We start from the raw sequence: 26,133 nt of genomic DNA, 5'->3' as shown, positions 1-26,133 counted from the left end.
GATGAATTTAAAGGCCAGGGTTTGGGGATAATAAGAAGAGAGGACTTCAGCTATCCATGAATAGCTACTAGCACTGAAGGTCTGTACTTCCAGAATCTTACTGATAGTTGATTTAGTTGTTCAGAGAAAAAGGAACTTTGCTTAATAATCAGCACAAAATTTGCCACTGCCACTCAGTCGCTTGAGTTAGTTCTTCACTGTGCTATTAGACTGAATCTCTCAAACTGTGAACCTCACAGTATTCTCAACTTCTTCGTTGGCTTTTCAGGTTGATAGTTTACTTTCTGATGTTTTGCTCATCTCAGAAGTTTGGCTTGAGCCTATGAAATATCATAAACTGAGCCAGGCCACCCCGCCTTCACAGCATGGGTGATGGGCACAACCACAATGAACAACTACATGGTAGAGAGATGGGAAAGACAGAAAAAATGGAGTTGCACATGCAGGGTGGAGAGAGACAGGACTAGAGATACAATGAGATGCAACAGCAGTGAGGACCAGGCTGATGCAAGTGGGCTGCACTGTCATCTGAGGCCACGGGGAAGCCCAGGCCTGTGCGACCACGGAGGGCCTTGTCTGGGTCAGTGGTCCTGCTGCAACCAGGTCTGTGTGATGTTCATGGCTTGTGTTACCATTGAAAGCCATGCAGCTATCCATGGTCTGCGCTGCCACCTGCAGTCATGTCTATGACTATGGGTCATGCTGCCACTGGGGGGGTCATACTAATCTGAATGGGGAAGAGAGAGAAGTGGGCATTTCTACAAGCACTAATACTCAGCTCTTCTTTGATTTCTCTCTTCTTCCTGTGTTTCTTTATATATCAAGGAGGAAATGATAACCTGCCTGTAACATTTCACTGATATGGGAGATGTAACAAATAGTTCCTGATTACTTCGTATTTACTTTGTAATGAAAGTCTCCTTAACCTATCAGTGGACTTGGAGAGGGGCAGGGAGGAGATGGGGGAGGGAGGGTGGGATTTGGAGGGAATGAGGGAGGAGGCTACAGCTGGGATACAAAGTGAATAAACTGTAATTAATATAAAAATAAAAATTTAATTAAATTTAAAAAAAGTCTCCTTAGGATCTCACAGGCTAAAGAGGCACAGATGTTGTAGACTTTCCTTTCTCTTCCTATTACTTTCATTTGCTTTGAATTATGAAAAAACAACTCAGTAAACAGCCATCTGGGCTTAAAAGAAACATGAGGTACGGTCTGTTCAACATAAGTGATCCCTTGGCCAAATGCTTACACATATATGATTGATAATTTGTGTCATATATTTTCCAAGTTTTTAATACAAATTTTATGTTTATTTTTTTGTGTGTATGGGGCAGTGGCACACAAGTGCATGAATTGCATGTGGAGAGCCAAAGATAACCTGTAGAAGTTTATTATTTCCTTCCATCCTCTGCATTCTAGGAATCAAACTAAGGTCATCAGACTGAGCCATCTCACTGTCTCATTCTCTGAGATCTTAATGAGCAAATAAGCTTGTGCAACTGCTTATATGAATTCTAAAGGAATCTAGTAGTTTTCTGATTCTCCAAAATTTGATATCATTTTTTGCTTGTCTAAGGCAATTATAAATCCTGCTTAGTTCTTTGGCCTGATGAAGGCGCTTTGGAATGCTTCTCTTTGACTGCACTACAGGTATCTTCATCTTTCTGAAAGGTAGAGCTTCTGAAGTCCACTTCATGCATTTGAAGGGGTCATCACTGATTAATGATACCAACTTGGATTGATTTGCTGCATCTTTTTGTTGGAAAAGAGACTTTCAAAATGTTCAGTCCTACATACATGTATACTTCATGAAAGATTAGACTTCTGACGCCTGCTCCCGTGACACCTCCCTCTCCCTCTTTTCCTCCTCCCCATCACAAAGGACCCCTTGGGTCCCTTGAATCCCATTCTAGTTCATACCCACGCTGTTTCACTAACCTGAAGGTCTTTACTAGTGCTCTTGTTCAGCCTACAATCACTATTGGTAGTTTGGGGCTCAGTTCAAGTGCAGATCCTTCTTTCTTACCTCTCTCCAGCCATCTGCTCCAGTACCATTAACTCTTTCTTTTTCTATTTCTCTACTGTATTTTAGAAGAACTTACTTTTTCATCCAAAATGGCTAGTGGCAGGAATGCTGTCTTTTCGGGGCCTTGTCTCTTCTACAGTGAACCCAGTGTTGCTCAGAGAAAAGATAGTCCTAATGAATTAGTTAAATTTTCTGTTGATCTTCTCCAAGTAGGTCTTTTCTGGTCAGCAGTAATAATTTCAGTAATTCTGCTGTATCTTCACATTTAAAACTACAAAACCATTAAAATAGGACACAGAGAAAGGGAACTAATCTTAGAGCTTTCTGAAGGAGTGCCTGTTTGTTTACACAGTGAGTGGATATAATAGTTCACAACTGAAGTTTAACATCTGCCCCTGTGCCACCAAGAAGATTCCTTTTTCTGTTACTCCCCCCCCCCCCCCCCACACACACACACATACATACACTACCTCTAGCACAAATAGCTTCTATTCTAACAGGATGGCTATTGACTACCTCTGAACCTGAGCTTCTCACCTGCGGAATCAGATGGTAAACACTCTTCTGTAAGTGCTCATTTCCATTTAAGATTTGCTCTGTGCTGGTCATCCCTAGGACTGTTCCAGTGTAGCACTGATCTATTACTTTTAAAGGTCTTTTGCCTTGCTTTGCTTTGTAGCATCTCATTGTGTGTGTTTTATTTTTCATTCCTCTTTGAAGGAAATTTTGGTAATTGTCTGGTTTTGTTATGGATATAAGGTATTCTTATTGAGAAACAAACTCCAGAATACATCTTCGGTGACCTTCCTGTCATCTTTCTCAGTGAGGTGCTGAAGGAATAATCACATAGTCTGTAATTAAGGAATACTTACTGACTACCTTTTGTGTGTCATATTCTATATATTTTTCTCTCTTTTCTGAAATCTTATGGACCATTGGGAAATCAGTTAAAAGCATGGAATTATATAGGAAACAAATAAAAGATGTTCTGGGTGCTTATAACAGGGAGATCCCCCTAGTGTGGGCTTGGGAAGAATCTCCCAGCCATGAGATTGTTCTTACTGAGATTGGAAAGATAAGAGGATGTTTTGCAGGGAAAGGAGACAAGGGATGGAGTGTTGTAGGCAGTAATGAGACCCTGAAATAGTCATGGGGGATTGAAAGGAGTCTGAATCTTAGAGATCTAAGGGGGAAATGGTAGGAGGCTGGAAATGAAGAATGGAAGCTGTGTTGTAAAAGGCCCTTATGCATTATCTGAAGAGCATGGGCCTAGTCCACTAAAACGTTTGAAGGTGGTGAGAGACATGATCAAATATAACTTATAACTGTTTCCTCTTCTGTTAAACTTCACATTGTAAAGGGCAGTCATCTGAAGTGCAAAAATGTTTGTGCTTTTATTCATGCAGAAGCTACCCATTCCAAATATTCCCAGCACCCAGAAGATCCTTTCATTCTCAATCAGAATCTACCCTTTTGAAGGGAAGCCACTATTCTAACTGATCTCATCCTGTGTGTGTGTGTGTGAGAGAGAGAGAGAGAGAGAGAGAGAGAGAGAGAACTTTTGCTTCTCCATTTCTGAAAGTACTATATATTACTTTATTGAGTATAGTTTATATATAACCAATAGTGTGTGAGCTTTATGGGCCCAGTGTTAATGGTATGAAGGAATGGTCAATGACCTTATTTTTAAAAAAGTAGGGTCTAGTGGATGAGACAACCAAGTGAACCAGTGGTTACCAGGGACCATCTAGGGGCCTACATGCTGTAGAAAATGTATCTTCAAATACATTTTCAGCAGATGTAAAGGTCTATGACAAATGATTTTGTGTTTTCAAGGTTTTTTTTTTTTAGCTCCGGTATTAGAATAAGATGGCATACTATAGTCATTTCCTGAATGTTTATGCTAACATTAATATATGAAGGTTTCAAGTCAGTTTTCTTTATCTTATCATTTTCCATTTGAGCATGGAGCCAGGTTTCTTTAATAGTAATATTAGTATCATTTTACAGAGCCCAGTTTTGGCAAACAGTGGTTTAGGTCTCAAAAAATACCCAATGATCCCACTCAGAAGGTTTACTTGTGTTTCTGTACAGTGATGAGAATCAACTCTAGGACCACCCTCATGCTGGACAAGCCCTCTACGAAAATTATTTTTCACTGCAGAACCAAATTGTTGGTTCTTATTTACCTACTTGTACTTTGAAGTACTCTTGTATCCCTGTAATAAGCTTCGGTTGCTTATTTTTCATACCAGTTTCTCATTGCATTAGCTGTCTAGGGACCCCCCTCCCTTTTGGTCATGCTCATACTTCCTTACTTGCTAATAAGTTGTAAGAACTGTTCCTAAATACATATAAATGATTTCCATGTGTTTAATGGAAATTATAATGAATAAAATCACTTTTACTTATTATGAAATCTTTATACTCACATTGGCAAACTTCTAAATTAACGATGCACCAGTGAATCAGTGATAATGCTAAAGAAATCAAATAAATAAAACCAGGATTGACCTTGTTGGAATTTAATATTTCCAGCATTTATCTGTCAGAGCCACTGATTTGGAAATTGTTATAACTTCTTGAAAAAGGTAGACCTTTCTTCCCATAAAAATCCCCATCATTTTGCAAAGTGCAGTTTCATTTTCCTTGAAGAGAATGTAGTGATTGATTATCCAGAGTGCTGTGGTGACAAGGTAAACCAACCAAACAGCTGGGAGATTGTATGTAATCATATAGCATCACATAGGTGCCGTGTCGAGCACAGCCATTGGAATTAAATTGTGCCTTTCTCCTTAGTCCCTTCTGGTACTTCCTGCTCACCTCCAAAACCTCGACCTCCAGAGACTATTCAGACATCCTTTCTCCTCCAAACTCTGTCAGTTCCATTCTGATTACCCAAAAGCACCCTAGCTGATACAAACCTCTCTCACCAAAAAAGACTGCAAAATGCAGATGCCTATTTTTCTCTCACATCCCTTGCCTATGTGACCTCCAGTGAGAAGTTTATATTTTTATGCAAGCATTCTATTAGTTCTGAAGATCCTGACATGTGATGAGAGAGTGGAAGGAAGGATGGGAAATGAACAAAAAGAAAGGGGGCATGTCAGTCTCTTCTGAAAAGCTGATAACCTAGTTGGGGTGGCCAGACACAGCTGAAAATGCTTGAGAATAGTTAAACACTACTAATTCAGCCAGTGTCAAAGTACCAATGCACAGACTGAATACATGGCTCATGTGGACCAATAAAGGAGCAATCAAATTATTCTTTTTATTAGTGGACTAAATTGAGTCATAATAAAGGAAGGGGCTATCCAAGCCACCCCAGAGCTGATTATCAATCGTATAATTGAGTACAGAACCAGGCCCCTTCTCCTAATGATCAGAGTAATCTCCTCGTGTTCATCTTGCAGTGCTTTAGAATTGAAACAGGCTTTGTGAGGATTGCTGAGCTCCTTTCTGCTTTATTAATTGCTGTCCACATTTTGTAGCATATCTTGTGTTCTGAATTGGGATGAGGATTTTAGATGCTTCACGTGGGGACATGTAGCTGGGCAGAATCAATTTCTGTCAGTCACACACAAATACAGAGGAATGGGATTATAGATCAGGGTGAAGCTGCAGTGCTTTAATCTCAAAATCAATACAGAAAAGGAAGTTGAACTTGTGAGGATTCTATAGAGACTGTAATTTGGTTTCCTATGAGGTTTGCCTTACAAACTATAATGTTCCTTTATTCTTGCCTTCTAATTATTTCAGTAGGAGTGGGAAGGGGAAGGGAAAGCATAGTGGGCAGAAGCCTCTACCACCAAATCATCTTAAATAAGCATGCAACTGTAACTCATAATTCAGGCTAATCCTCCATTATCTGTACTTTTATCTGGTCTTTTAACTTTCAGGAAAAAAATATCTAAAACCATGTCTCTATAGTGTATCTTTAAGCATGATGAAATGCCTTTGATTCTTTCCTAGGTCACTGTGAGACTGTAAAAAAAATTAATATTTTTATTTATGGCTAAGTCTCCTGTAGTCTATTATTTTATTTAAATGAATATCTAACAAACTCTTATTGACTGAAGGGTTACAGGCTGCAATTAATGTTTACGTTCGTGTAATCTCTTTTCGAAGGGATCATGAAATAAAGCTTTCAACAACTCACTCTTATCTTCTTTTCAGAAGTAGTACTAAGTTGTTGCATAGCACTCTATCTTTAAGATAGTTGTATTATTTTTCTCTTTGGAAGTTTTTTATTTCAGTTTTAAAGTCATAGTCTATATGTGCCCTTCTTCAACAATGCTGACAATAATGCCATCATTTGGCTCAGGAGTTGCCCTCAAGAACCCATGTGTTAAAGGCATATTCTCTAAGAGCTTTTGGAAGGCTGTTGAAGCTTTAAGAATGTATATGCAAGATTAGAGTCTCACAACAGCGTAATGCAGCCATGTTCATTCAGGCCTTTACAGCCATTGAAGCAGGACAGTCTCCCCAAGCATGGTTGGCTACCATAAAAAGCTAAAATGTTACGCTCAGGATGTGAGGCTAAGCACTGTACTCAGGGTCAGCTGCTTTGGACCCAGAGAAGAGCATGCAATCAGGTTGATGCCCCAGGTCCCGCCTCTGAGAAAAAGGTATTGGACGGGTCTGATGCTCTTTGGGTGGATGACACCTAAATGAACATCGGTACAAAGTCCCAATTTATTTCTAATATCAGAGATCAGACCTCTACTCTTGCCTGATGCATCTAAAACAAAAAGGGGGAACTGTAGAGAGCTGCGTAATGCCGCGCCTTAAACATGGAGCTGGTTTCCACCTTCCACCTTCCCGATGGTGAGTGCTCTCTGTCACAAACAACTCTACATTTGGCTAAGGCTGAGGATCTGGCTTGCTTCTATGTATGTGGACCTATCTGCATTGCCCACGTGGCACGCTGGGGTTGGCTACCCAGAGGCTATTTAAGCTGTGGGCTGGCTTTCCCCAGGGTCAGATGATTGTTCAAGGTTCCTGAATAAACTGCATTGAAAAAAAAAAAAAGAGTGGGGTAGAGTGGGCCCGGTCTTCAGGCCACTGTAGGACATGTTCTTGAAAGCGACACTGGAGTCCAGTCTCTCTTTTCTCAGGCACCAGCCATGCCTTGAGCAGTTTAGTTTCACAATGTGATTCCACCATTGTATGCTACCTCAGCACAGGCCAAAAACCACCCAGTAAGTTATGGATCGAAACTTCTAAACTATGAGCCAAAGTAGCCTTTCTCTTGGAAAGTTGGTCATCTCCTTTGATTTGTTATAGTAACATAAATAGATGAGAAACACAATGATCTTGTAAAAAAAAAATGGGCTGTGGACAATACTCAGGGTCAGTGTTAAAGCAGAGTGGGACAGTAAAATGAACAGAGCCTGGAGCCCTTGCTTTTTTGTTTCTTTCTCAGCCTGTTTACTGCTCTTTCCACTGACAGTAATTATAGGGTTACTGAAAGGGTTAACTAGGTTAAAGCAAGGGAAGCGCTTAGTGCTGTTCCCTGTGCTGACAAGAGCCCATAAACATTCAGGATAACCATGAATCTCACGTGACTTTCAAGTGATACAGCAAATGCTGCAAACACCCTGCAGGCTGAAAGATATGAGCAAATGTTACCTCTTGTTGTTACTACAGTGATAGCTTTGAAATCTAAAATAAATCATGGCAGCCTTTTTCTTTTCACTTCCTGTAGTAGGCCTTTACTCTCCAAACAGAACCCTGAAAGTGATAAATAAGGCTTCCATTCTCAATGAATTCCTTTTCTTAAAACCCACAGAGGTTCCAGTAGTGCTGATAGTAACCCCAGCATTTGGGAAATGAAGGCGAGGATCATGAATTTAAGCCATTCTGGGCTATATCATGAGTTCAAGGCCTACCTGAGCAAAACCCAGTCTCAAAAACAGCAGAAATGGGGATGTAGCTCAGGGATAGAGTGTGAAGTCCTGGATTCTATCACCAGCACCATTAAAAAACAGATATATGGAGATATCTGTAGATGTCATAAAGTTTTGAAAATCCCTACCCTATGCCAGTCCTGGGAAAACAGTCTTTGAAAGACTAGCACTCTGTGAGATATTTATTTGGATGTTAATTTTAGCCCTTATTTTTGGGTGATACACCCTATAGGAAGGTCAAGTGCCTTAAGATATCACATCCTTTAAGTTGTCTTTGTTTGTCCTGTACATTATTTCTAAACAGAAATCTCATGAGTTTCTATCCTCTTCTATTTCTTTCCAGAGCACAATCATTGTGGAGAAAACAGTGCAAGACCTCATGAACCTGATGCATGACCTGAGTGCATATTCAGATCAGTTCCTCAACATGGTGTGTGTGAAGCTCCAGGAGTACAAGGACACCTGCTCCACAGCCTACAGGTAGAGCACCAGTGAGCATGCTGAGTCAGTGTGGAGCCTGGTGGTAGCTCTGCCCGGCAACACTGCCTTCCTTGCCTGCTTCCCTGACTTTGTCAAAGAGCCTGACAAGAAGGAGCACCATAGAGAAAGTCACTTAGGTCCTTACACAGTGGCCCTGACAAAGGGAATGAAAGGAACAAAGGGGCAGAGACCCTTAAGATGACAGTAATGGCTTAGCTCAGGTTTCAGCTTTGATTGTCATCGAAATCTAGAATTTGAAGATGTGTCTTCCTCAGACACCTCGTTCTCAGAAACTTCAGGTCTTGATTAGTGTACTTGGTGAGTGAAAAGGACTTGCTAATACAGCGATTTAAACTCTTAATATTCTCTTAGGTAGAGTATTTCTCATTCTTAGAAACATATTCCTACTGACATTGACGTGAAGCACTCCTACTGTCAGGAAGGGAAAAATCACACCTGTTTTTAGTATCTGTTGAAGGGAGAAAAACGGGGTTGTGAAGTTGAAACCTGTTAGTTAGACCTCACATTTCTTTTTTCTGGTTTCAACAGAGCATCCCAAGCTCACGGCAAGATCATAGCATTTCATATAGAAAACTAATTATTGAAACAAATTATGGCCTGGTTGGCAAGACTTGAAACAATTACAGAAAAAGAATGAACTATAAAATACTAAGTTATATGTAATATATAATTAAGGCTAGAGAGGGACAGTATAGTACATAGTCATAATCTGTAAAAACACAAGGATGATTAGACAGGAAAGATTTTGCACATGGTGACATGTGTGCTAGACAGATAAGATTCATGGAAGTGGAGAGAATCCTAAAGGCATTGCAGTAAAGGAGAGGGCGCACTAACATAGTGGCCTTGTATTTGCAGGAGACAGTAAGGATTGCCCGGAAGGAAGTAGGAGGTGATGTGACCTAGGAAGAGGGACACTGATCAACAGAGGGTCTGAGACACAAGATTTGGACATTTAGATATTGTGAGGGTCGTTCTACATGAGTCAAGAGGCAAAGTTGAAAGACAGTAATCTGAAAAAGTATTATCATTCACTTGAATGCAAACCTCCTTTATCCCAGCAGGAAGTATTATTTATCCATAGTCTCATAGCTCAATTAAAGTTTGAAAAGCCCTGATCCCATTGAGTTGTGCTCCCAAAAATATTTATTTTTATATTCATCAAAATGTCAATGTATTATATTAAAATCATACACTAGTAACATTTTTATGCTTAGTTACAGATCAAACAATTATCATGGTAACTCAAAAATATTAAAATTTATTCTTGTGGTAACAGAAAAGGTAAATTCCTGTTTTAAAACTTGATTTTATACAAATTTGCTTTGGCAAAAATTACAACCTAATAAGATTATGTTTCAAGCATATAAGTATACTCCATTACAATGAAACTTAATGAAGAAATAAAATACAAATGGTATTCAAAGAAAAAAGTCCATAAGAAGATTTTTTTTACTATATTTACAAATATCCAATGGAAGATTTCAAATACCTGTGAGATTGAGATCCCATTAAGTACATTTTTTATTTTTGCTTGAAAAGTAATCATTGGATCTACTTAGGAAACAATGAAATGTTTCAATGTTTAAATACATAATGATTAAATCAACCTAATTGATATATGTGTAACCTTATATACATTTTTAATGTATGTGATATGAACATTTAAAATCTGCTAAGCAGTTTTGAAAAGGAGAGTTAGTTTGGTTTGTTTTTGTTTTTTACAACAGAGTTTCTCTGTGTAGCATTGGCTGTCCTGGAGCTCACTCTGTAGACCAGGTTCACCTCAAACTCACTTCTGCCTCTTGAGTGCTGGAATTAAAGACATGAGCCACCACACTCAGCCAGCTTTTAACTATATGTATTTAATGGAGATTATGTCCTTGATCCAACACTCCCTTTTCCCACACCTCACACAACTCAAGTAACTGTTTTCACTCTCTACTTCTCAGGATTTGAAGTATAAAAATTCTACATCTAAAAGAGAACAAGTATATTTCTGTTTCTAGCCTTTTGAAACATTTAAACATTGATTTTTTACAAATGTATCTATGATATGTCAAAAGGCCTGACTTTTACAAGTATTTAAGTCCATACCAAGAACCACTGTATGTCAGCTTTAACATGTGGAGAGGACATGATAGTTTTACATAATATTTACACAAATTGCTGAAGTCACTGACCACATATTTGTTTGAAATTGGAATTTCTGGCCCATCCCAAGGGTGTTCTATTTTCAGGTTTTACAAAATATATTCCAAAGTAGATGTACCAATGTATCACCTACCAAATTAGAATGTTTAAACATTTAAACTTCAATTTAAGCAATGAAAATATTTTAAAATAGGATTTTAATAACAATGTAATTTATTTTGTGTGAAACCACCATTAAATTTAAAGATTTTTTTTCTGAAACATATCTATATCTGATTATGGGCACAAAGTAATTTCTCTCCAGTAATAATGTTGATGAATATCACTTATAGCTGAAATATAATAAATATCTTATAATAAAGTAATTGGTTCTAAAATCTAAATTCTACTGATAGGTATGTGGTTGCTTTAATTATTTTGGCAGAAAAGTTTTAAGTCCCTAGAGCTTGCCATGGTATTCATCATTTCCTTTCATTGTGTGAAGTAATAGGAAGCCATTATGTATTAGTCAGGTTTGGGTTAATATAAGGAAATAGTTTGGACAATTAACCTACGTAGTAAAAAAGTTCATTTTGGTTCACTTCTGGAGGTCAGTCCAGATCAGGTGCTCCCATTGCTGAGAGCCTCTGACAAAGTATTTTATATTAAAGCAGAAGATGTGCCCAGTGAAGCCAAAAACTTGCATCATGAACCAAGAAACAAAGAAACATCATAACCCCAAGCTCCCACAATGCCTTTCGAGAACACAAAGTCCACTCCTTTTTATTAGATTAAAATCAGTATTATTCCTTATGTATGAAACTCTTACATATTTGTGAAGACAGTTATTGTGGTTCATTGTGGGGGTTATCTGTTTCTTTGTTTGGTTGTTGGTTTTAATGTTGTTTCTCCCCCCACCCCCAGACTGGACATTTCCAGTTTCTGGCATTGTCATTAGCCTGATACCCTCCTTAAAACGGAATCTTCCCAGTCTGGACTGGTTAATGAGGTGGACTCTCATGCTAGAACATCACCATCCCATGCCTCCTTCAAGAGCCAAAGCTAGATCCAGTTCCTCTCTCTCTCTTTCTCTCTCTTTCTCTCTCTCTTTCTCTCTCTCCTCCTCCTCCTCCTCCTCCTCCTCCTCCTCCTCTCCCCCCTCCACCCCATGTGTATGTGTAGAAAGAATTAACCAGTCACAGACTCTACCTTATGGAACTTTACAGTCTCGGGAAAGGTGCAATATGTGACAAAGAAACAGAATACATCTACCCACACATCAAGTAAAGCAGAGAAGGGCCAAGCCATACGACTACATTGCTAATGAGGGCAGGATAGGCTTGAAGAAGAATGTGAACTGGTTTGATGGGGAATAAGTATGATCAAGACAGAGAAGCTCAGGAAGGGTAGGATGGAGCTGTGGGAACATCCAAGAGGTTAGGAGGTATAAAAAAAGGGAAGAACAAGTGAATGACTGAGGGTGAGACTATGTGTGTGTGTGTGTGTGTGTGTGTGTGTGTGTGTGTGTGTTCGTGCGCGTGGAGGGGGGGACAGTATTTCCCATGCCTGTTTTAAAATTAGCCAGTAAAGAACGAGTGAAGTTAAGAAGGACACCAAGTACAGAGGGGTGTTCTGTGGAGGCTCTTCTGCTGTTTGTGTAGAAGATTGGAGAGAGAGAAAAGGAAGTGAAGCCAGGAAGTGCTTGTTAAGAATGAGCTGAGGAAAATGGAAAGAAAGAAATTTCAGGACATACTGAGGAGGTAAATTATGTAATGCCAGGCCACTGATGGCTAGAGAGGGCAGGGAAGGGTTTAGAAGAAACAAGGGTGAAAGTGTCTTTCTCTTTTCAGCTGTGGTAACTTTTAAAACATAGATTCAAGTCAGAAACAGTCCCTGTTCCCATTACTATGGAACCCACTTCGACACTAAGCTGCCATGGGCTGCATCTGTGCAGGGGTTCTAGGTTATCTCCATGAATGGAGTATCAGTCTCAGAAAAGACCCCTCTGCCCAGACTTTTTGGTTCTGTTGCTCTCCTTGCAGACCTCCTGTCCTCCAGGTCTTACTATCCCCCCCCCCTTCTTTCATAAGATTCCCTGAATTCTACCGAAAGTTTGGTTGTAAGTCTCAGCATCTGCTCTGATACCCTGCAGGTAGAGCCTTTCAGAGGCCCTCTGTGGTAGACTCTTGTCCTGTTCCCTGTTTTCTCCCTCTTCGGATGTCCATCCTCTTTGCCTTTCTGAATGAGATTGAGCATCTTAGCCAGAGTCCTCCTTCTTGATTGGTTTCATTAGGTGTACAGATTTTAGTATGTTTATTCTATATTATGATTGGCCTGCTCTTTGATCACCTCCCCTCAAGGGGGAAGCAGCCTTACTAGGCAACAGAGGAAGACAATGCAGCCACTCCTGATAAGACCTAATAGACTAGGATCAGAAGGAAGGAGAGGAGGACCTCCCCTCTCAGTGGACTTGGAGAGGGACATGGGTGAAGGAGAGGGAAGGAGGGTGGGATTGGGAGGAGAGGAGGGAGGGAGCTATAGGGGATACAAAATGAATAAAGTGTAATTAATAAAAATAATATTTAAAGAAAAAAGAAAATAAAAAAATTTAATGCAAAAAAACACATAGATTCAAGATCTCACACTCACTTGTTGAATATAATGTTATTTTTAACTCCTCATCTGAGTCTATTGAGATATTTTTGAATCCTCATCCTGTCATCAAAATTTCTGAGCTATTCCTCTAAGTTCCATGCCTCTCTTCAGTTTAGTTTCTTTTTAGGAAAACATTCAACAGAACAGTGTCAGTTGAAAATTTACAGGGTGCTTGTTGGGCTAACCTCTCCAGGTGAGCATGTATGTGTTATGCAGTGAGCCCAGCTTTGGCTCAGGAGCAGGCTCTATAAGACAATGAATGCCAGCCTTGTACCTACTCATTATATGTCCTCAGAAAGCACACAGCCTCCCTACCCTGACTTGCCTTTCTCAAAAAAGAGGTGGTCTGAAAATGCTAAGCTTTTACAGCTGTTTTAGATTACTTGGCTGTAACTTTGACGGTGGTAGCCTTTACCACTGTCCATGACAGCCCAATACCCTTCAGCATCTGCTCTTTCAGAGATGTTTTTCTTGTGAGTGCTTTTCACCCTGACCTTCTAAAATCAGTTTTAGTTATAGAGGCAGGTGTAGACCTTACTGTGTAGCCTAGGCTAGCCACATACATACTCAAAATTCTCGTGCATCAGCCTCCAAAGTACTAGAATTACAGGCTGTGACACTGTGCATCACTAAGATTAAATCCCTTGATGCAACTCTCCCTTCAACGTCTTCCCAAGATAGTGTGTGCAAACCCAATGTGGATAGTATTCAGCTTGTTGTCCCAATCTTCCATCTTTTGCCATTAAATTCTGAATAAATTCCCACTGAGGAAAAGAATATTACAGATCCAGGAGCAAATAAACAGAATCTAAATTTGATGTGTCTCGTAGGCATTCACATGGACACATGGAGGCCGCATCAGGAGAGAGCTCTGGCCTGGAGATAGATATTTATCAGCAATGAGCTGTGGTATGAGTGTTATTCAGAGCTATGATAGCCATGGCACAGATGACAAACATGTAGACCTAAGAAGTCTGCAAAATGACTAGAAACTGAGAAGCAACAACCAATGAAATGGGAAAATAATAATAATAATAATAATAATAAAACTGTAATGTGGAAAGGATGCAAAGAGGTGAACCGGGAAAGATACTGCTGTTAGGTCTGATCAGAGCATGGACTGAGTGGTGTCTTTCATTTGGCAGGTCACTGGTGACCATCCTATGACCTGTTCCTATGGGGCATTGGGTACAAATCAGCATGGCATGGATGAGAAAGGAAAATATAAGTAGAGAAGTAATAAAGATAAGCTAAGCATTTATTTAGAGTTAGTGCCACTACAGAGGGGAGCAGGGATATAGTAGTAGCTAGAGAACTGAGGTCACATGGAGGTTTGTTATACTTGGTGTGTCCTTTTCACATACATGCATATGTTTATTTGGAAACCATTTGGTAGAGAGAGGTTGTTGGTATATGAAACAAATGGAGACTCTGAAGTTGTGTTGTAAACAGGTAGGTAAGGCTGGGATCACATACACAGGTAGAGCAGTTGGTTTTAGGCAGAAATGAGGATAGTTTTGTTCACTGTAAACTCTTTTATGTATAGAAATTCAATTATTTCTCTGTATTTATATTTCCCAGGATACCTGTGTTTACCATCTACTGTTTATTATATTTATTAGTTGTTGGAGGGGCACTATGCATTTGTGCACATACCATGGTACTCATATCAAGGTCAGAGGACAACTTGTGGGTCAGGTTTTTCCTTCCACTGTGTGCGTTCCTAAACTGGAACTCTAGTGTGCTGGGAAGTTTCATGTCAATTTGACAGAAGCTAAAGTCATTTGAGAGTAGGGTAATCTCAATTAAGAAAATGCCTTCATAGGATGGGACTGTAGGGAAGCCTGGAGGGCATTTTCATAATTAGTGATGGGGGAAAGGGGGCAGCCTATGTGTGTGTTGCCATCCCTGGGCTGGTGGTTCTAGGTTCTATAAGAAAGCAGACTGAGCAAGCCATGAGGAGGTAAGCCAGTAGGCAGCACCCTCCATGACCTCTGCATCAGCTCCTGCCTGCAGGTTCCAGCCCTGTTTGAATTCCCATCCTGGGTTCCTTTAGTTATGATGTGGAACCATAAGCCAAGCAAACCTTTTCTTCTCCAACTTGTTTTTTGGTCAGGGTGTTACTTTGCAGCAATAGAAACCGTGACTAAGACATCAGCTGATCAGGCTTGGCAGCACGCACTCTACCTACTAAGCCCATGTGCTGTTTATACTAGAACACAGCCATTGCTTTATGTTCTTGGCCTATGTACCTAAAATGTTCTTGGCCTATGTACCTAAAAATGGCCTTGATAATTTTTTCTAAGAGACTGAAGCTCTGTAGAAACACACACACACACACACACACACACACAGAGAGAGAGAGAGAGAGAGACAGAGAGAGCTAGACAGAAGTCTCCAGGATGATGTTTTCCTGTTTCCTAGTGCCAAATTTTTAACTGGGCATGATGTACATGGCTGCTGAATTATGAGTCTAAACTTGAATTCATCTCTGGCTGCAAAAAGAAAATTTGTAAACCTTTGAAGGCAAATGAGTAGAAAACCATCTTTATTCTTGTTTTAGTGGTCATGTGTGTATATTCTCCACACACAACCCCATGGAGTGTGTTTTGTGACTTAATCAGGTTTTTCAGGTTTAGGGAAAATGTGTTTTCTTCTTGCTTGACTCTGAAGATGCAAAATGTCCTTACTTCCTCTCTTCCAGTCTGTTGCCCTCCCCCAGATTGGCACCTGCTGAGGAGTAATTAGGGCAGTCCTAATTTGGACAACCAAATCCTGATTACAGTGAGAGGAAAAACAGGAAATGTTCTAGTTTTGCTGCCAGCAAATGACTGACTTAAATAGAAAGCCATGTACAATTCAAATGATCCAAAATGATATAACACTAGGGAGGGAAGGAGGGAGGAAGCAGAGAAATGTGGCAGTCTGACTTTTCTCTTCAGCAGCTCTCTCACAGACAGACGCTGTCGAATCCCCAAGCTCACAATGCCCTCTGCTGAGAATCAGTTTGTCTTCTGAGTCTGCCAGGAGAACCTGAGCAAAGCTGTGGGCTTAAAGATATGCGGAAAAGTCAGAGGCACCTTGCCTGTGTGACCACCGGGCTCAGGAGAGAAAGACTGCTCTGGAACAATGTCAGGGTGTGTGCTTGGGATGCAGATGTTCCCCGAAAGGGAAATGAGGACTAGAAGCTTTTTTCCTTAATTACTCATACTTCTTAGAGCCTCAAGGAAATTCAGTTGTGAGTTCTAAAACCTACCATGTTCCCAATCTGGTAGTCAGTCTGTCTATTATTCTGCTACCTCCAAGCCAAATGTGTCTCTCTCAATGCTTGTCCTCTATGCCCTGAGATTCAACCAGCAGTTCCATCTGTTCCCAAAGAGTTGTTTAATGCTTAGTGGTCACAGTTTTCTCAAGTTGCTCTTCATTCGAATTTAGCATCAGTTCCTTAATTTTTCTCTAGTACCTGGTATTGTGCACACACATGTAAGCACAAACACACACACACACACTGCCATACATTGGACCTGGTAAAATACAAAGAAAACCTCTGGTACACCCTTAGAGGCTCTGTTGATAATAGACACAGCATACTGTTGGGGCTTATAGACAGCTGTGGCTCACCTTTCAGCCTTTCACTGTGTTTTCCTCAAGGAGCTAGAACTCATGCTAGAACATGAAGACACCCGGCAGCACAACACAGTTGCAAGCTGAGCCTGAGGCTCAACGGAATTGCTAGAGAACTTGGCTTGAGTACAAAATGCCTTGGATTTGATCCTTAGGATTCCCAAGTGGTAAGGGGGCATACTTGATAAAGTATGAAGACAAAAAATAGGTACAACTCAGGGATGACATCTTGTTAGCCCCTTGGCATGTTTGTTGGACGAATGAGGAAGCTTCTGCTAAACTGAATGGAATGGACTCTCAGTAAAGAAGAAGGGTTAAATGGATGCAGGAGGGAAAATGAGGAAATTGTAACAAGGACAGGATGTCTGGATAGATAAGAAAGGCAAATTTTTAAATTTTCCCATTTTGTGGCAGAGTACTATATGACTGGTATGAGTGAGGTGGACACCAGGGCCCGTGTGGAGCTATGGAAGTTCTCTCCAGCCCCATCGTGTTAACTAGCAGAAAAGTAGACATTTGTAGATGCCTGCAGACTCAGGAAGTACTTCAGTATCCCTGCGTCATCTGTAGTACTGAGAACAGAGTTGAGCTTGCCTTGAACATTTGCCAACCTAATGAAATATAACCTCTGAGGACTCTTTCTCTTCAGCCTTCTTGGCTCACTCAGCTATGGTAAAATACCATGACCAAAGTAACTTATGAGAGACAGCATTTAATTGTGCTCACAGTTCCAGATTATTAGAATCCATGATAGTGGAGCAAAAGCATGGTGGCAGGAGCAGCTGGCATCTCATGTCCCAGCCTACAAGCAGGAAGCAGAAAAAGCACATTGGGAATGGCATGAATCTTAAAACCATCCTCAGGAGCATACAGTCTTCAGTAAGGCCACACCTCCTAATCCTTCCCAGATAGCTCCACCAACTGGGGAGCAAGTATTCAAACATATGAGACTAGGGGGGCCATTATCATTTAAGCCATCACGCACAGTTTTACTAACTATAAAATATATGTAAATGATACTTCATAGAAAGCATGAATCAGGTAAACTTTTTATCCATTTTTATTTTTTAAATTATTTTTATGCTTTTAAATTTTATTTTGTTTTATTAATTACACTTTATTCACTTTGTATCCCCCATAAGCCCCTCTCTCCTCCCCTCCTGATCCCACCCTCACTCCCCCTTCTTCACACATGCCCCTTCCCAAGTCCTTATGAACATTGATGCAAAAATACTCAACAAAATACTTGCAAACCGAATACAAGAACACATCAAAGATATCATCCACTATGACCAAGTAGGCTTCATCCCAGGCATGCAGGGGTGGTTCAATATATGGAAATCCATCAATGTGATCCACCATATTAACAAACTGAAAGAAAACAACCACATGATAATCTCTCTTGATCTTGAAAAAGCATTTGACAAAATCCAACATCCATTCATGTTTAAAGTATTGGAGAGATCAGGGATACAAGGCACATATCTAAACATAGTAAAGGTGATATACAGCAAGCCTATAGCCAACATCAAACTGAATGGAGAGAAACTTAAATTAATCTCACTGAAATCAGGGACAAGGCAAGGCTGCCCTCTCTCTCCATATCTCTTCAATATAGTTCTGGAAGTCCTTGCTAGAGCAATAAGACAGTTGAAGGAGATCAAGGGGATACAAATTGGAAAAGAATTAGTCAAATCATCACTATTTGCAGATGATATTATAGTATACGTGAGTGACCCCAAAAACTCTACCAGGGAACTCCTACAGCTGATAAACACTTTCAGCAAAGTGGCCAGATACAAAATTAACTCAAAAAATCAGTAGCCCTCCAGTATACAAAAGACAAAAGGGCTGAGAAAGAAATTAGGGAAACAACACCCTTCACAATAACCACAAATGACATAAAGTACCTTGGTGTATGTAACCCTAACCAAACAAGTCAAAGACTTGTATGAAAAAAATTTCAAGTCTCTGAAGAAAGAATTAGAAGATTTCAGAAGATGGAAAGATCTCCCATGCTCATGGCTTGGCAGGATTAACATAGTAAAAATGGCCATCTTACCAAAAGCAATGTACAGATTCAATGCAATTCCCATCAAATTACCAACACAATTCTTTACAGACCTGGAAAGAAAAATTCTCAACTTCATATGGAATAACAAGAAACCCAGAATTGCTAAAACAATCCTCTACAATAAAAGATCTTCTGGAGGTATCTCCATCCCCGATCTTAAGCTGTACTATAGAGCAACAATTATTCTTATTTTTATTAATTACAGTTTATTCACTTTGTACCCTCCCTCTTCCCCACCCATGTCCCTCTCCCAGTCCACTGATAGGGGAGGTCCTCCTCCCCTTCCCTCTGATCCTAGTCTTATTAAGTCTCATCAGGAGTGGCTGCATTGTCTTCTTCTGTGGCCTGGTAAGGCTGCTCCCCCCCCTCAGGGGGAGGTGATCAAAGAGCAGGCCAATCAGTTCATATCAGAGACAGTCCCTGTCCCCATTACCATGGAGGCCACTTGGACACTGAACTGCCATAGGATACTTCTGTGCAGGGGTTCCAGGCCATCTCCGTTAAATGTGCTTCTGAAGTTATCCCATTGGCAACTTATATTTCTGTGTGTTAGTTGATCATTCATATATATATATATATATATATATATATATATGTATGTATGTATGTATATATACACATATATATATACATATATATATGTTTTTCTTTTCATAACATTGTCAACTGTGGGTTCACATCAAAGTTGTTAAAGGAAATTTAAGACATTAGATTTCCCACTAAGCATTAGGAGTAGGCAACTGTAATTGTCATGTGTGTTACTGGTGAAAAATCACTGTCTGAACATTGATCATCTTCTGAATCAGCTTCTAGGAGGAAGTTACTGTGACTTGTTGCATGTAATTGTCTTTAAGGAGCTAGCATAACATAGTCCAGGTACTCATGATTATTAATCAGATGAACCCCTTCACTTTACTGTCCATGCTAGCTGCTCTCTTGGCCTACATCTCTTGGCCTGAACAGATGTTACAGATGTCCTGTAAATTTGGTAGGAAACAGCAAACCTCATTTCTCCTGCCTGGATCAGCCTACTATGATCAGATAGGATTCTATTGCAGTAACCTTAAGTCACAGTAATAAGACCTGGACTGAGTGGAAATAAATACTCAGTAAAGTGCATAGTCACAGTGCAGAGGACTGTATAAGTCATTAGCTTATCTAGTCACTCACAACCATTCTATTAAATTGGATTCTCCTTACCTTACCCATGAAAAAATGGAAGTTCAGGAAGGTTAACAATGTAGCAAAGGGCATAGAGTGCGGAAGTCGTAGTGCATGCATTAGAAGCTAGCTCCGTCTGACTTTAAAGCCCAAATAAGAAGCAATGGAATTAAAGAAACGGAAACCTAGGACGTTTCAGGAGACTTCAAGGAACTACACAGTACTAAGCAGGCCAGGCTCCAGAAGACCAGCAGCAGACCCAGCTTAGATCTGTCCCAACAGTCAGCTGTCCAAGGGCAGGTTCTCTAACCTCCATACCCAGGTGTTTCATATACCAAATGAAAGTGATGAGCCCATCTACCACACAGGATTGTTGTGCCATGAATGAATATGGCTGCAGAGATGACTCAATGAGCAGAAGTGCTTGATATTCTGGGATAACGACTTTCATGAGGACCTAACACCCAAGTAAAACCTCAGACACACCACATATATATGTGTAACTCAACCTTGGGGAAGTGTTGCTGGTGGCAAGGTCACCAACAGGGTCAGTAAGAAGTCTTGTCTTACTGAGGAATACGGTAGAAGTGAGACCAGGCCTCCATGAATGCACACACAGGCATGCATTCTCACAAGCAAAAATGAGCAGATACCACACTAAACACTTCACACACATATATACACACACAGACGCCACACTGTCACATACACATAGCATACTCACACAGATATGCATACATATGTTCATACACACAGACATGCATACATACACAATATGCTCAGATACATATGCATATATATATATCATACATGCAAGTATTCCATACCCACACATGCATATCAGTCACACATACCACACTCACAACGATAAATACATACACATACCACACACACAGACATGCATTTGTATACACATAAAACACACACATGCACACATATATACTTACCACACTTGCACATATTTACCACAGGCGCACATACTACACTCACACACATTCACACTCAAACATGCACATAACCATACCGCACTTACATACAAATATACTTGCACAAACACAAGGGAAAAAAAGGTTTAGTATGTGTAAGGAACTTAGAAAAGTGCCTAGACTGTGATAACTACTGTGTTGGCACATTTGCTTGTTGTTACATTCATTAATAGCATTGTTGATATTGCTGATGTCATAGGAAAGATACTTTTATGCCTTCTGTTGTGTCTCTGGCATTTACACTGCAAATATATCATTCCATCATTCAATCTGTTACTTTATTTATTCAGCAGTTATTGAGGCCCTAGTATCAAAGCCAAGCAAGGACATTATCTGATAAGAAAACTACAGGCCAACCTTTGTAACAAACAGGTACAAGATTTCTCAACAAAGTACTAGCAAATCAAATTCAGCAGCACATTGAAGGGATCATCTCCCATGATCAACTGGGATTTATCCCTGGAATGCACAGTCACATCAGCATCCACAAATCAATAAATGTGATGCATCACATCAACAGAGAGAAGGACAAAGGCTGTGTGACCATCTCAGTAGATGCAAAGAAAACGTCTGACAAAATTCAGTGTCCTTTCTTCTTAAAAATACAACCTTAACACGGTGACAGCCACATACAGTAAATCTACAGTTGATGTGATATACAATGGTGGAAATTAAATCTGGGCAGGACAAAATGCTAGGCAAATAAGCAAAAGAAAGAAAAGGAAGTCGTAAATTGTTGCTTTTTGTTAATGTCATTGTCAGTGGCACTGATAGACGATAGAACCCAAAAATTCTACTGATAGAAACTACTAGGACTAATAAAAGAACACAGTAAGATTGCAGAGAACAGAAGTCAATCACACCTTCATATGCTCAGAATGGGCATAATAAAAGTAACTCAGGAGGACAGTCCATTTACAAAGACTACGAAGACTACTTAGGGTTAAATGTAACCAATGAGATAAAAACCGTCAGAACTGAACATTATGAATGGGGTAGTGTGAATGAAAGAAATAGAAGAAGGCACAAATAACTGGAGTAATAACTCATGTTTGTTGGAAGGATTCATATTGTGAAAAAGGCAAAATGGCCATACTACCCCAAGTAAGGTACAGATTCAATGCAATCCCAATGTGTGTGTGCGTGCATATGTGAGTGTGTTCATGTGTGTGTGTGTCCATGTGTATATGCTCATTGATTGGCATAGCAGGTAAGTATGTGGATTCATGCACTCATGCTCATACGTGTGGAAGACAGTGTTTGTATCTTAGCCTGTTATTCTCCACCGATTGCCTGGAGACAGAGCCTCTTACTGCCACTGAAGCTCACCGTTTTGGCTAATCTGGCTAGGCAGCAGGTTCCTGGAATGGCCGATCTCAGCCCTGTCCTGGCGTCCGCGGGCCCGCACGGCTGTGTGAGCGCTGCTATATATGTTTGTGTCTATGTTCCCAGCTCCTACTATATGCGTTTGTAGAAGTATTTTTTAAACCTCGATTCATGTGAAACCACAAAAGCAAAACCCAAAATAGCCAAGACAGCCATGAACTTAAAGAATAAAACTGGAACCATCACACTACCTAATTTCAATCCATGCTACAAAGTGACAGTAATTAAAACACCACAGTGCTGACATAAAAACAGACTCATTGACCAGAGAAGAGAATTGAGAACCCAGAGATGCAGTCATGCGTGCACAGGTAATTGAGTTCTGACAGGAGTGCCAAGACTCCATATTGGGAGGATGTGACTGTCTTCCGTAGTGCTGTGGGGTTAGCAGAGAAGGTGCAGTAGTCCCCACACCTGTGCAGAAGTGAGGTGCAAGTGGCTAAAAGCCTTCCCAGGGGACACAAAGCTGCAAAGAGTCGCAGTGCAGCCGCATGGCAGTGCTGCAGCACACAGTGTTTCAGGTTCGACCTCCAAAGTAGGGAAAAATGAAAGCAAAAAAATAGACAAATGAGAATACATTTACAAACGGTTCTGCATTCTGAAATTAAGGAGGAAGGAGACGTTTACTAGTAGTAGAAAACTATGTAGGAAAGTAAAAAACAAACAAATCTTATTAACAGTGGATGAAGAATGTGACGGGATAGCTTGAGTGCACACTCAGTTTGGTTTTATTGTTGTTTGGGGGGTTTGTTGTTGTTTTGTTTGTTTTGGTTTTTCCAGACAGGGTGTCTCTGTGTAGCCTTGGCTGTCCTGGACTCACTCTGTAGACCCGGCTGCAGTCTGCAGTCAGGCTCATTGCAATCCACCTGCCTCTGCTTCCAAGGCCCACCTTTAGGCCTACATTTGGATCCTACATCACTAACGACAAAAGAAAAACAAAGAGTAAAAACTACGAAGAGGCCTGAGTAGGAATTTCTCAAAATGTATAAAATTCTCAAAAGAAGTATTAATAGCCAAAAGATATTTTTAGAAAGCCCCTACATTGCTATTTAATAAGTGGAAAATTTTTGAATGGGAAAAATTTCAAGAATTGTTTTATTTTTTTTTTAATTTTTTATCATCATCATCATCATTATTATTATTATTTATTACAATTTATTCACTTTGAATCCCTGCTGCAGCCCCCTCCCTCATCTCCTCCAAGTCCCACCTTCCCTCCTATGTCCTTCCCATAGCCCACTGAATAGGGGAGGTCCTTCTCCCCTACTATCTGACCCTAGCCTATCAGGTCTCATCAGGACTGTCTGGAGCCTCTTTCTCTGTGGCCTAGTAAGGTCACCTCGCCAGAGAAAGGTGATCAAAGAGCAGGCAGCTGAGTTCATGCCAGTGACTGCCCTGCTCCCCTTAAAAGGGAACCCACATGGAGACTGAGTTGCCCATGGGCTACATCTGAGCAAGGGATCTTAGGTTCTCTCCATGCATGGTCCTTGGTTGATTCATCAGTCTCTGCAGGCCCCCTGGGTCAAGATGTTTTGTTTCTGTTGGTCTCCATGTAGAGCTTCTGTCCCCTCCAGGTCTTTCAAAATTGTGGTACATTTTTACAATGCAATACTACTCAGCAATTAAAAACAGGGAAATCATGAAATTTGCAGGCAAATGGATGGAACCAGAAAAGATCATCCTCAGTGAGCTAACCCAGAAACAGAAAGACACACATAGTATATACTCACTTATAATGGATATTAGCCATAGAATATAGGATAAACATAATAAATCCATAAACCTAAAGAAGCTACACAACAAGGAGGACCCTAGAGAAGAGGCTGAAACCCCATTCAAAAGGGCAAACAGGATAGATGTCGGAAGCAGAAGACAGGGAACAGGACAGGGGCCTTCTACAGAGGGCCTCTGAAAGACTCTACCCATCAGGGTATCAGAGCATATGCTGAGACTCATAGTCAAACTTGGGGCAGAGTGCAGGGAATCTTATGAAAGAAGGGAGAGATAGAATAAGTGCAAATTTAAAAATAACAGAATACCTCCACTAAGGTTTTTTCCAAAAAGATAAAAATTAGTTGCTAGTGGCTGTGTAGAGAGAAGAGATCACCTATACAATGTTGCTGAGAGTTTAACTTATATTGTCATTATAGAAAATCAAACAGGGCTCATCAAAAAGCTACAAATAAAATTGTATTCTGCCTGGCACAGTGGCTCACGCCTGTAATCCCAGCACTTGGGGAGGTAGAGTTAGGCGGATCTCTGTGAGTTTGAGGTCACCTTGGTCTACAAAGTAATTTCAGTTCAGCCAAGGCTATACAGAGAGAGCCTGTCTCAGAAAAAAAAAATAATTGTGTATAGCAATCACATTTTTGGATATTTTCTCCTAAACTAAAGTTAGTACGTTACTTCCGAAGATGTCTGCAGTACCCTGTTCTCTAAAACACTGTATACATAGTCAAGTTATGGACTCAACCCAAGTGTCCATCAACAGATGAACTGGAAAAGAAGATTGGTGCATATCCACAAGGGGTTTCTATTTAGCTTTTTAAAAAGAAATGTTGTCATTTACGACAAAACAGATGGAATAATAAATACTATACTACATACAATAAGCAGACACAAAGACATTTCCTCATGTCTGTTAGAAGAGGGTTAAATGGTGGTTATCAGGTGGCTGAAGAAGTTAAAGCAATGATAGTAAATAGTAGAAAGCCTCAATTAGATGAAAAGTAAGGCTTCTCCCATCCTAGTTGCATATATTCATGGTATGTGGAACCTTGTAAATAATTAAAGCTCAGAGCCACTACAACTAAGTTTCGAATGTCTCCACAGAAAAATGGTGTGTCCTTGATGGTGGATATGTTAGTTTGCTTCATTTTATATTCATAAATCATAGTATCGCTTTGTCTTCTGTGAATAGGTACAATTATAACTTGTCAATTTATAATATAAAAAACTGGATATGCGAGAGTTTCTGAGTGCTAAAACTTAAGTGAATCTGTTAGGCAAGTTCTTGCAATCATGGCTGTTCCGTTCTAATGAAAGGAGACAGATAGTGATTACGTGACAAAGAAGAAAAGTGGGCTTCAGTAATAGAAGGATGTGATTTTGAAAAACAAGTTTTCTGGGTAAGGAGCAGGAAGACATCACTGAAGCTGTGATGCATGAACTTGGTTGTGAAGGATGGGAAGGAATACTGACGAGAAGTGGGGAAGAACATTCCAGCCATAGACAGAAGCTAGTGGGGCCCAAAGAGCAGTCAGATTCCAAGGCTTCTCCAGCTACACAGTGAAAAGCTGTGAGCACTTTCAGTCTAGCTTCTAGCTGTGAGCCTGATATACTTAAATGTTTTTCTGCTGCTGTTTTAACATATAGCCAGGATCAAGAGCCCTTGATAAAGGATTTTAAAACCAGAGACTTTGATTTCATTCTGAGTGCAGTGAAAAGACATGGAAGGTTTAAAAGAAGGCTATCTGGTCTGTTTTTCTATAAGCATATGAAGGATGTTTATAGAATTTGTTTACCAAAGGAAAATATGAATATTGACAGTTAAAGCACATTTCACATTAATTTTGTTCCACTGCCTATGCTACAATGTAATTCTTTTTTCTTAAAAGTCAGTCAGTTATGTTATTATGCACACTTAGCTATTGAAATTATCTCCAGGAGTAACTA

General features: G+C 40.1%; 1 protein-coding gene across 1 annotated transcript in view; it reads left to right on the top strand.

The window, feature by feature from the left end:
- Exoc4 (exocyst complex component 4) overlaps positions 1-26,133 on the top strand; it is an 817,398-nt gene that overhangs the window by 630,031 nt on the left and 161,234 nt on the right. Inside the window, exon 12 of the mRNA XM_060380213.1 lies at positions 8,282-8,418. Within this exon, the coding sequence (XP_060236196.1) occupies positions 8,282-8,418 (137 nt within the window). The remainder of the gene's footprint in view (positions 1-8,281; positions 8,419-26,133) is intronic.

Source organism: Meriones unguiculatus, chromosome 3, assembly GCF_030254825.1.
Source record: "Meriones unguiculatus strain TT.TT164.6M chromosome 3, Bangor_MerUng_6.1, whole genome shotgun sequence".
In the NCBI taxonomy this organism is placed as follows: domain Eukaryota; kingdom Metazoa; phylum Chordata; class Mammalia; order Rodentia; family Muridae; genus Meriones; species Meriones unguiculatus.
The sequence above is the reverse complement of the archived record's forward strand: the minus strand, read 5'-3'. Positions and strand labels throughout refer to the sequence as shown.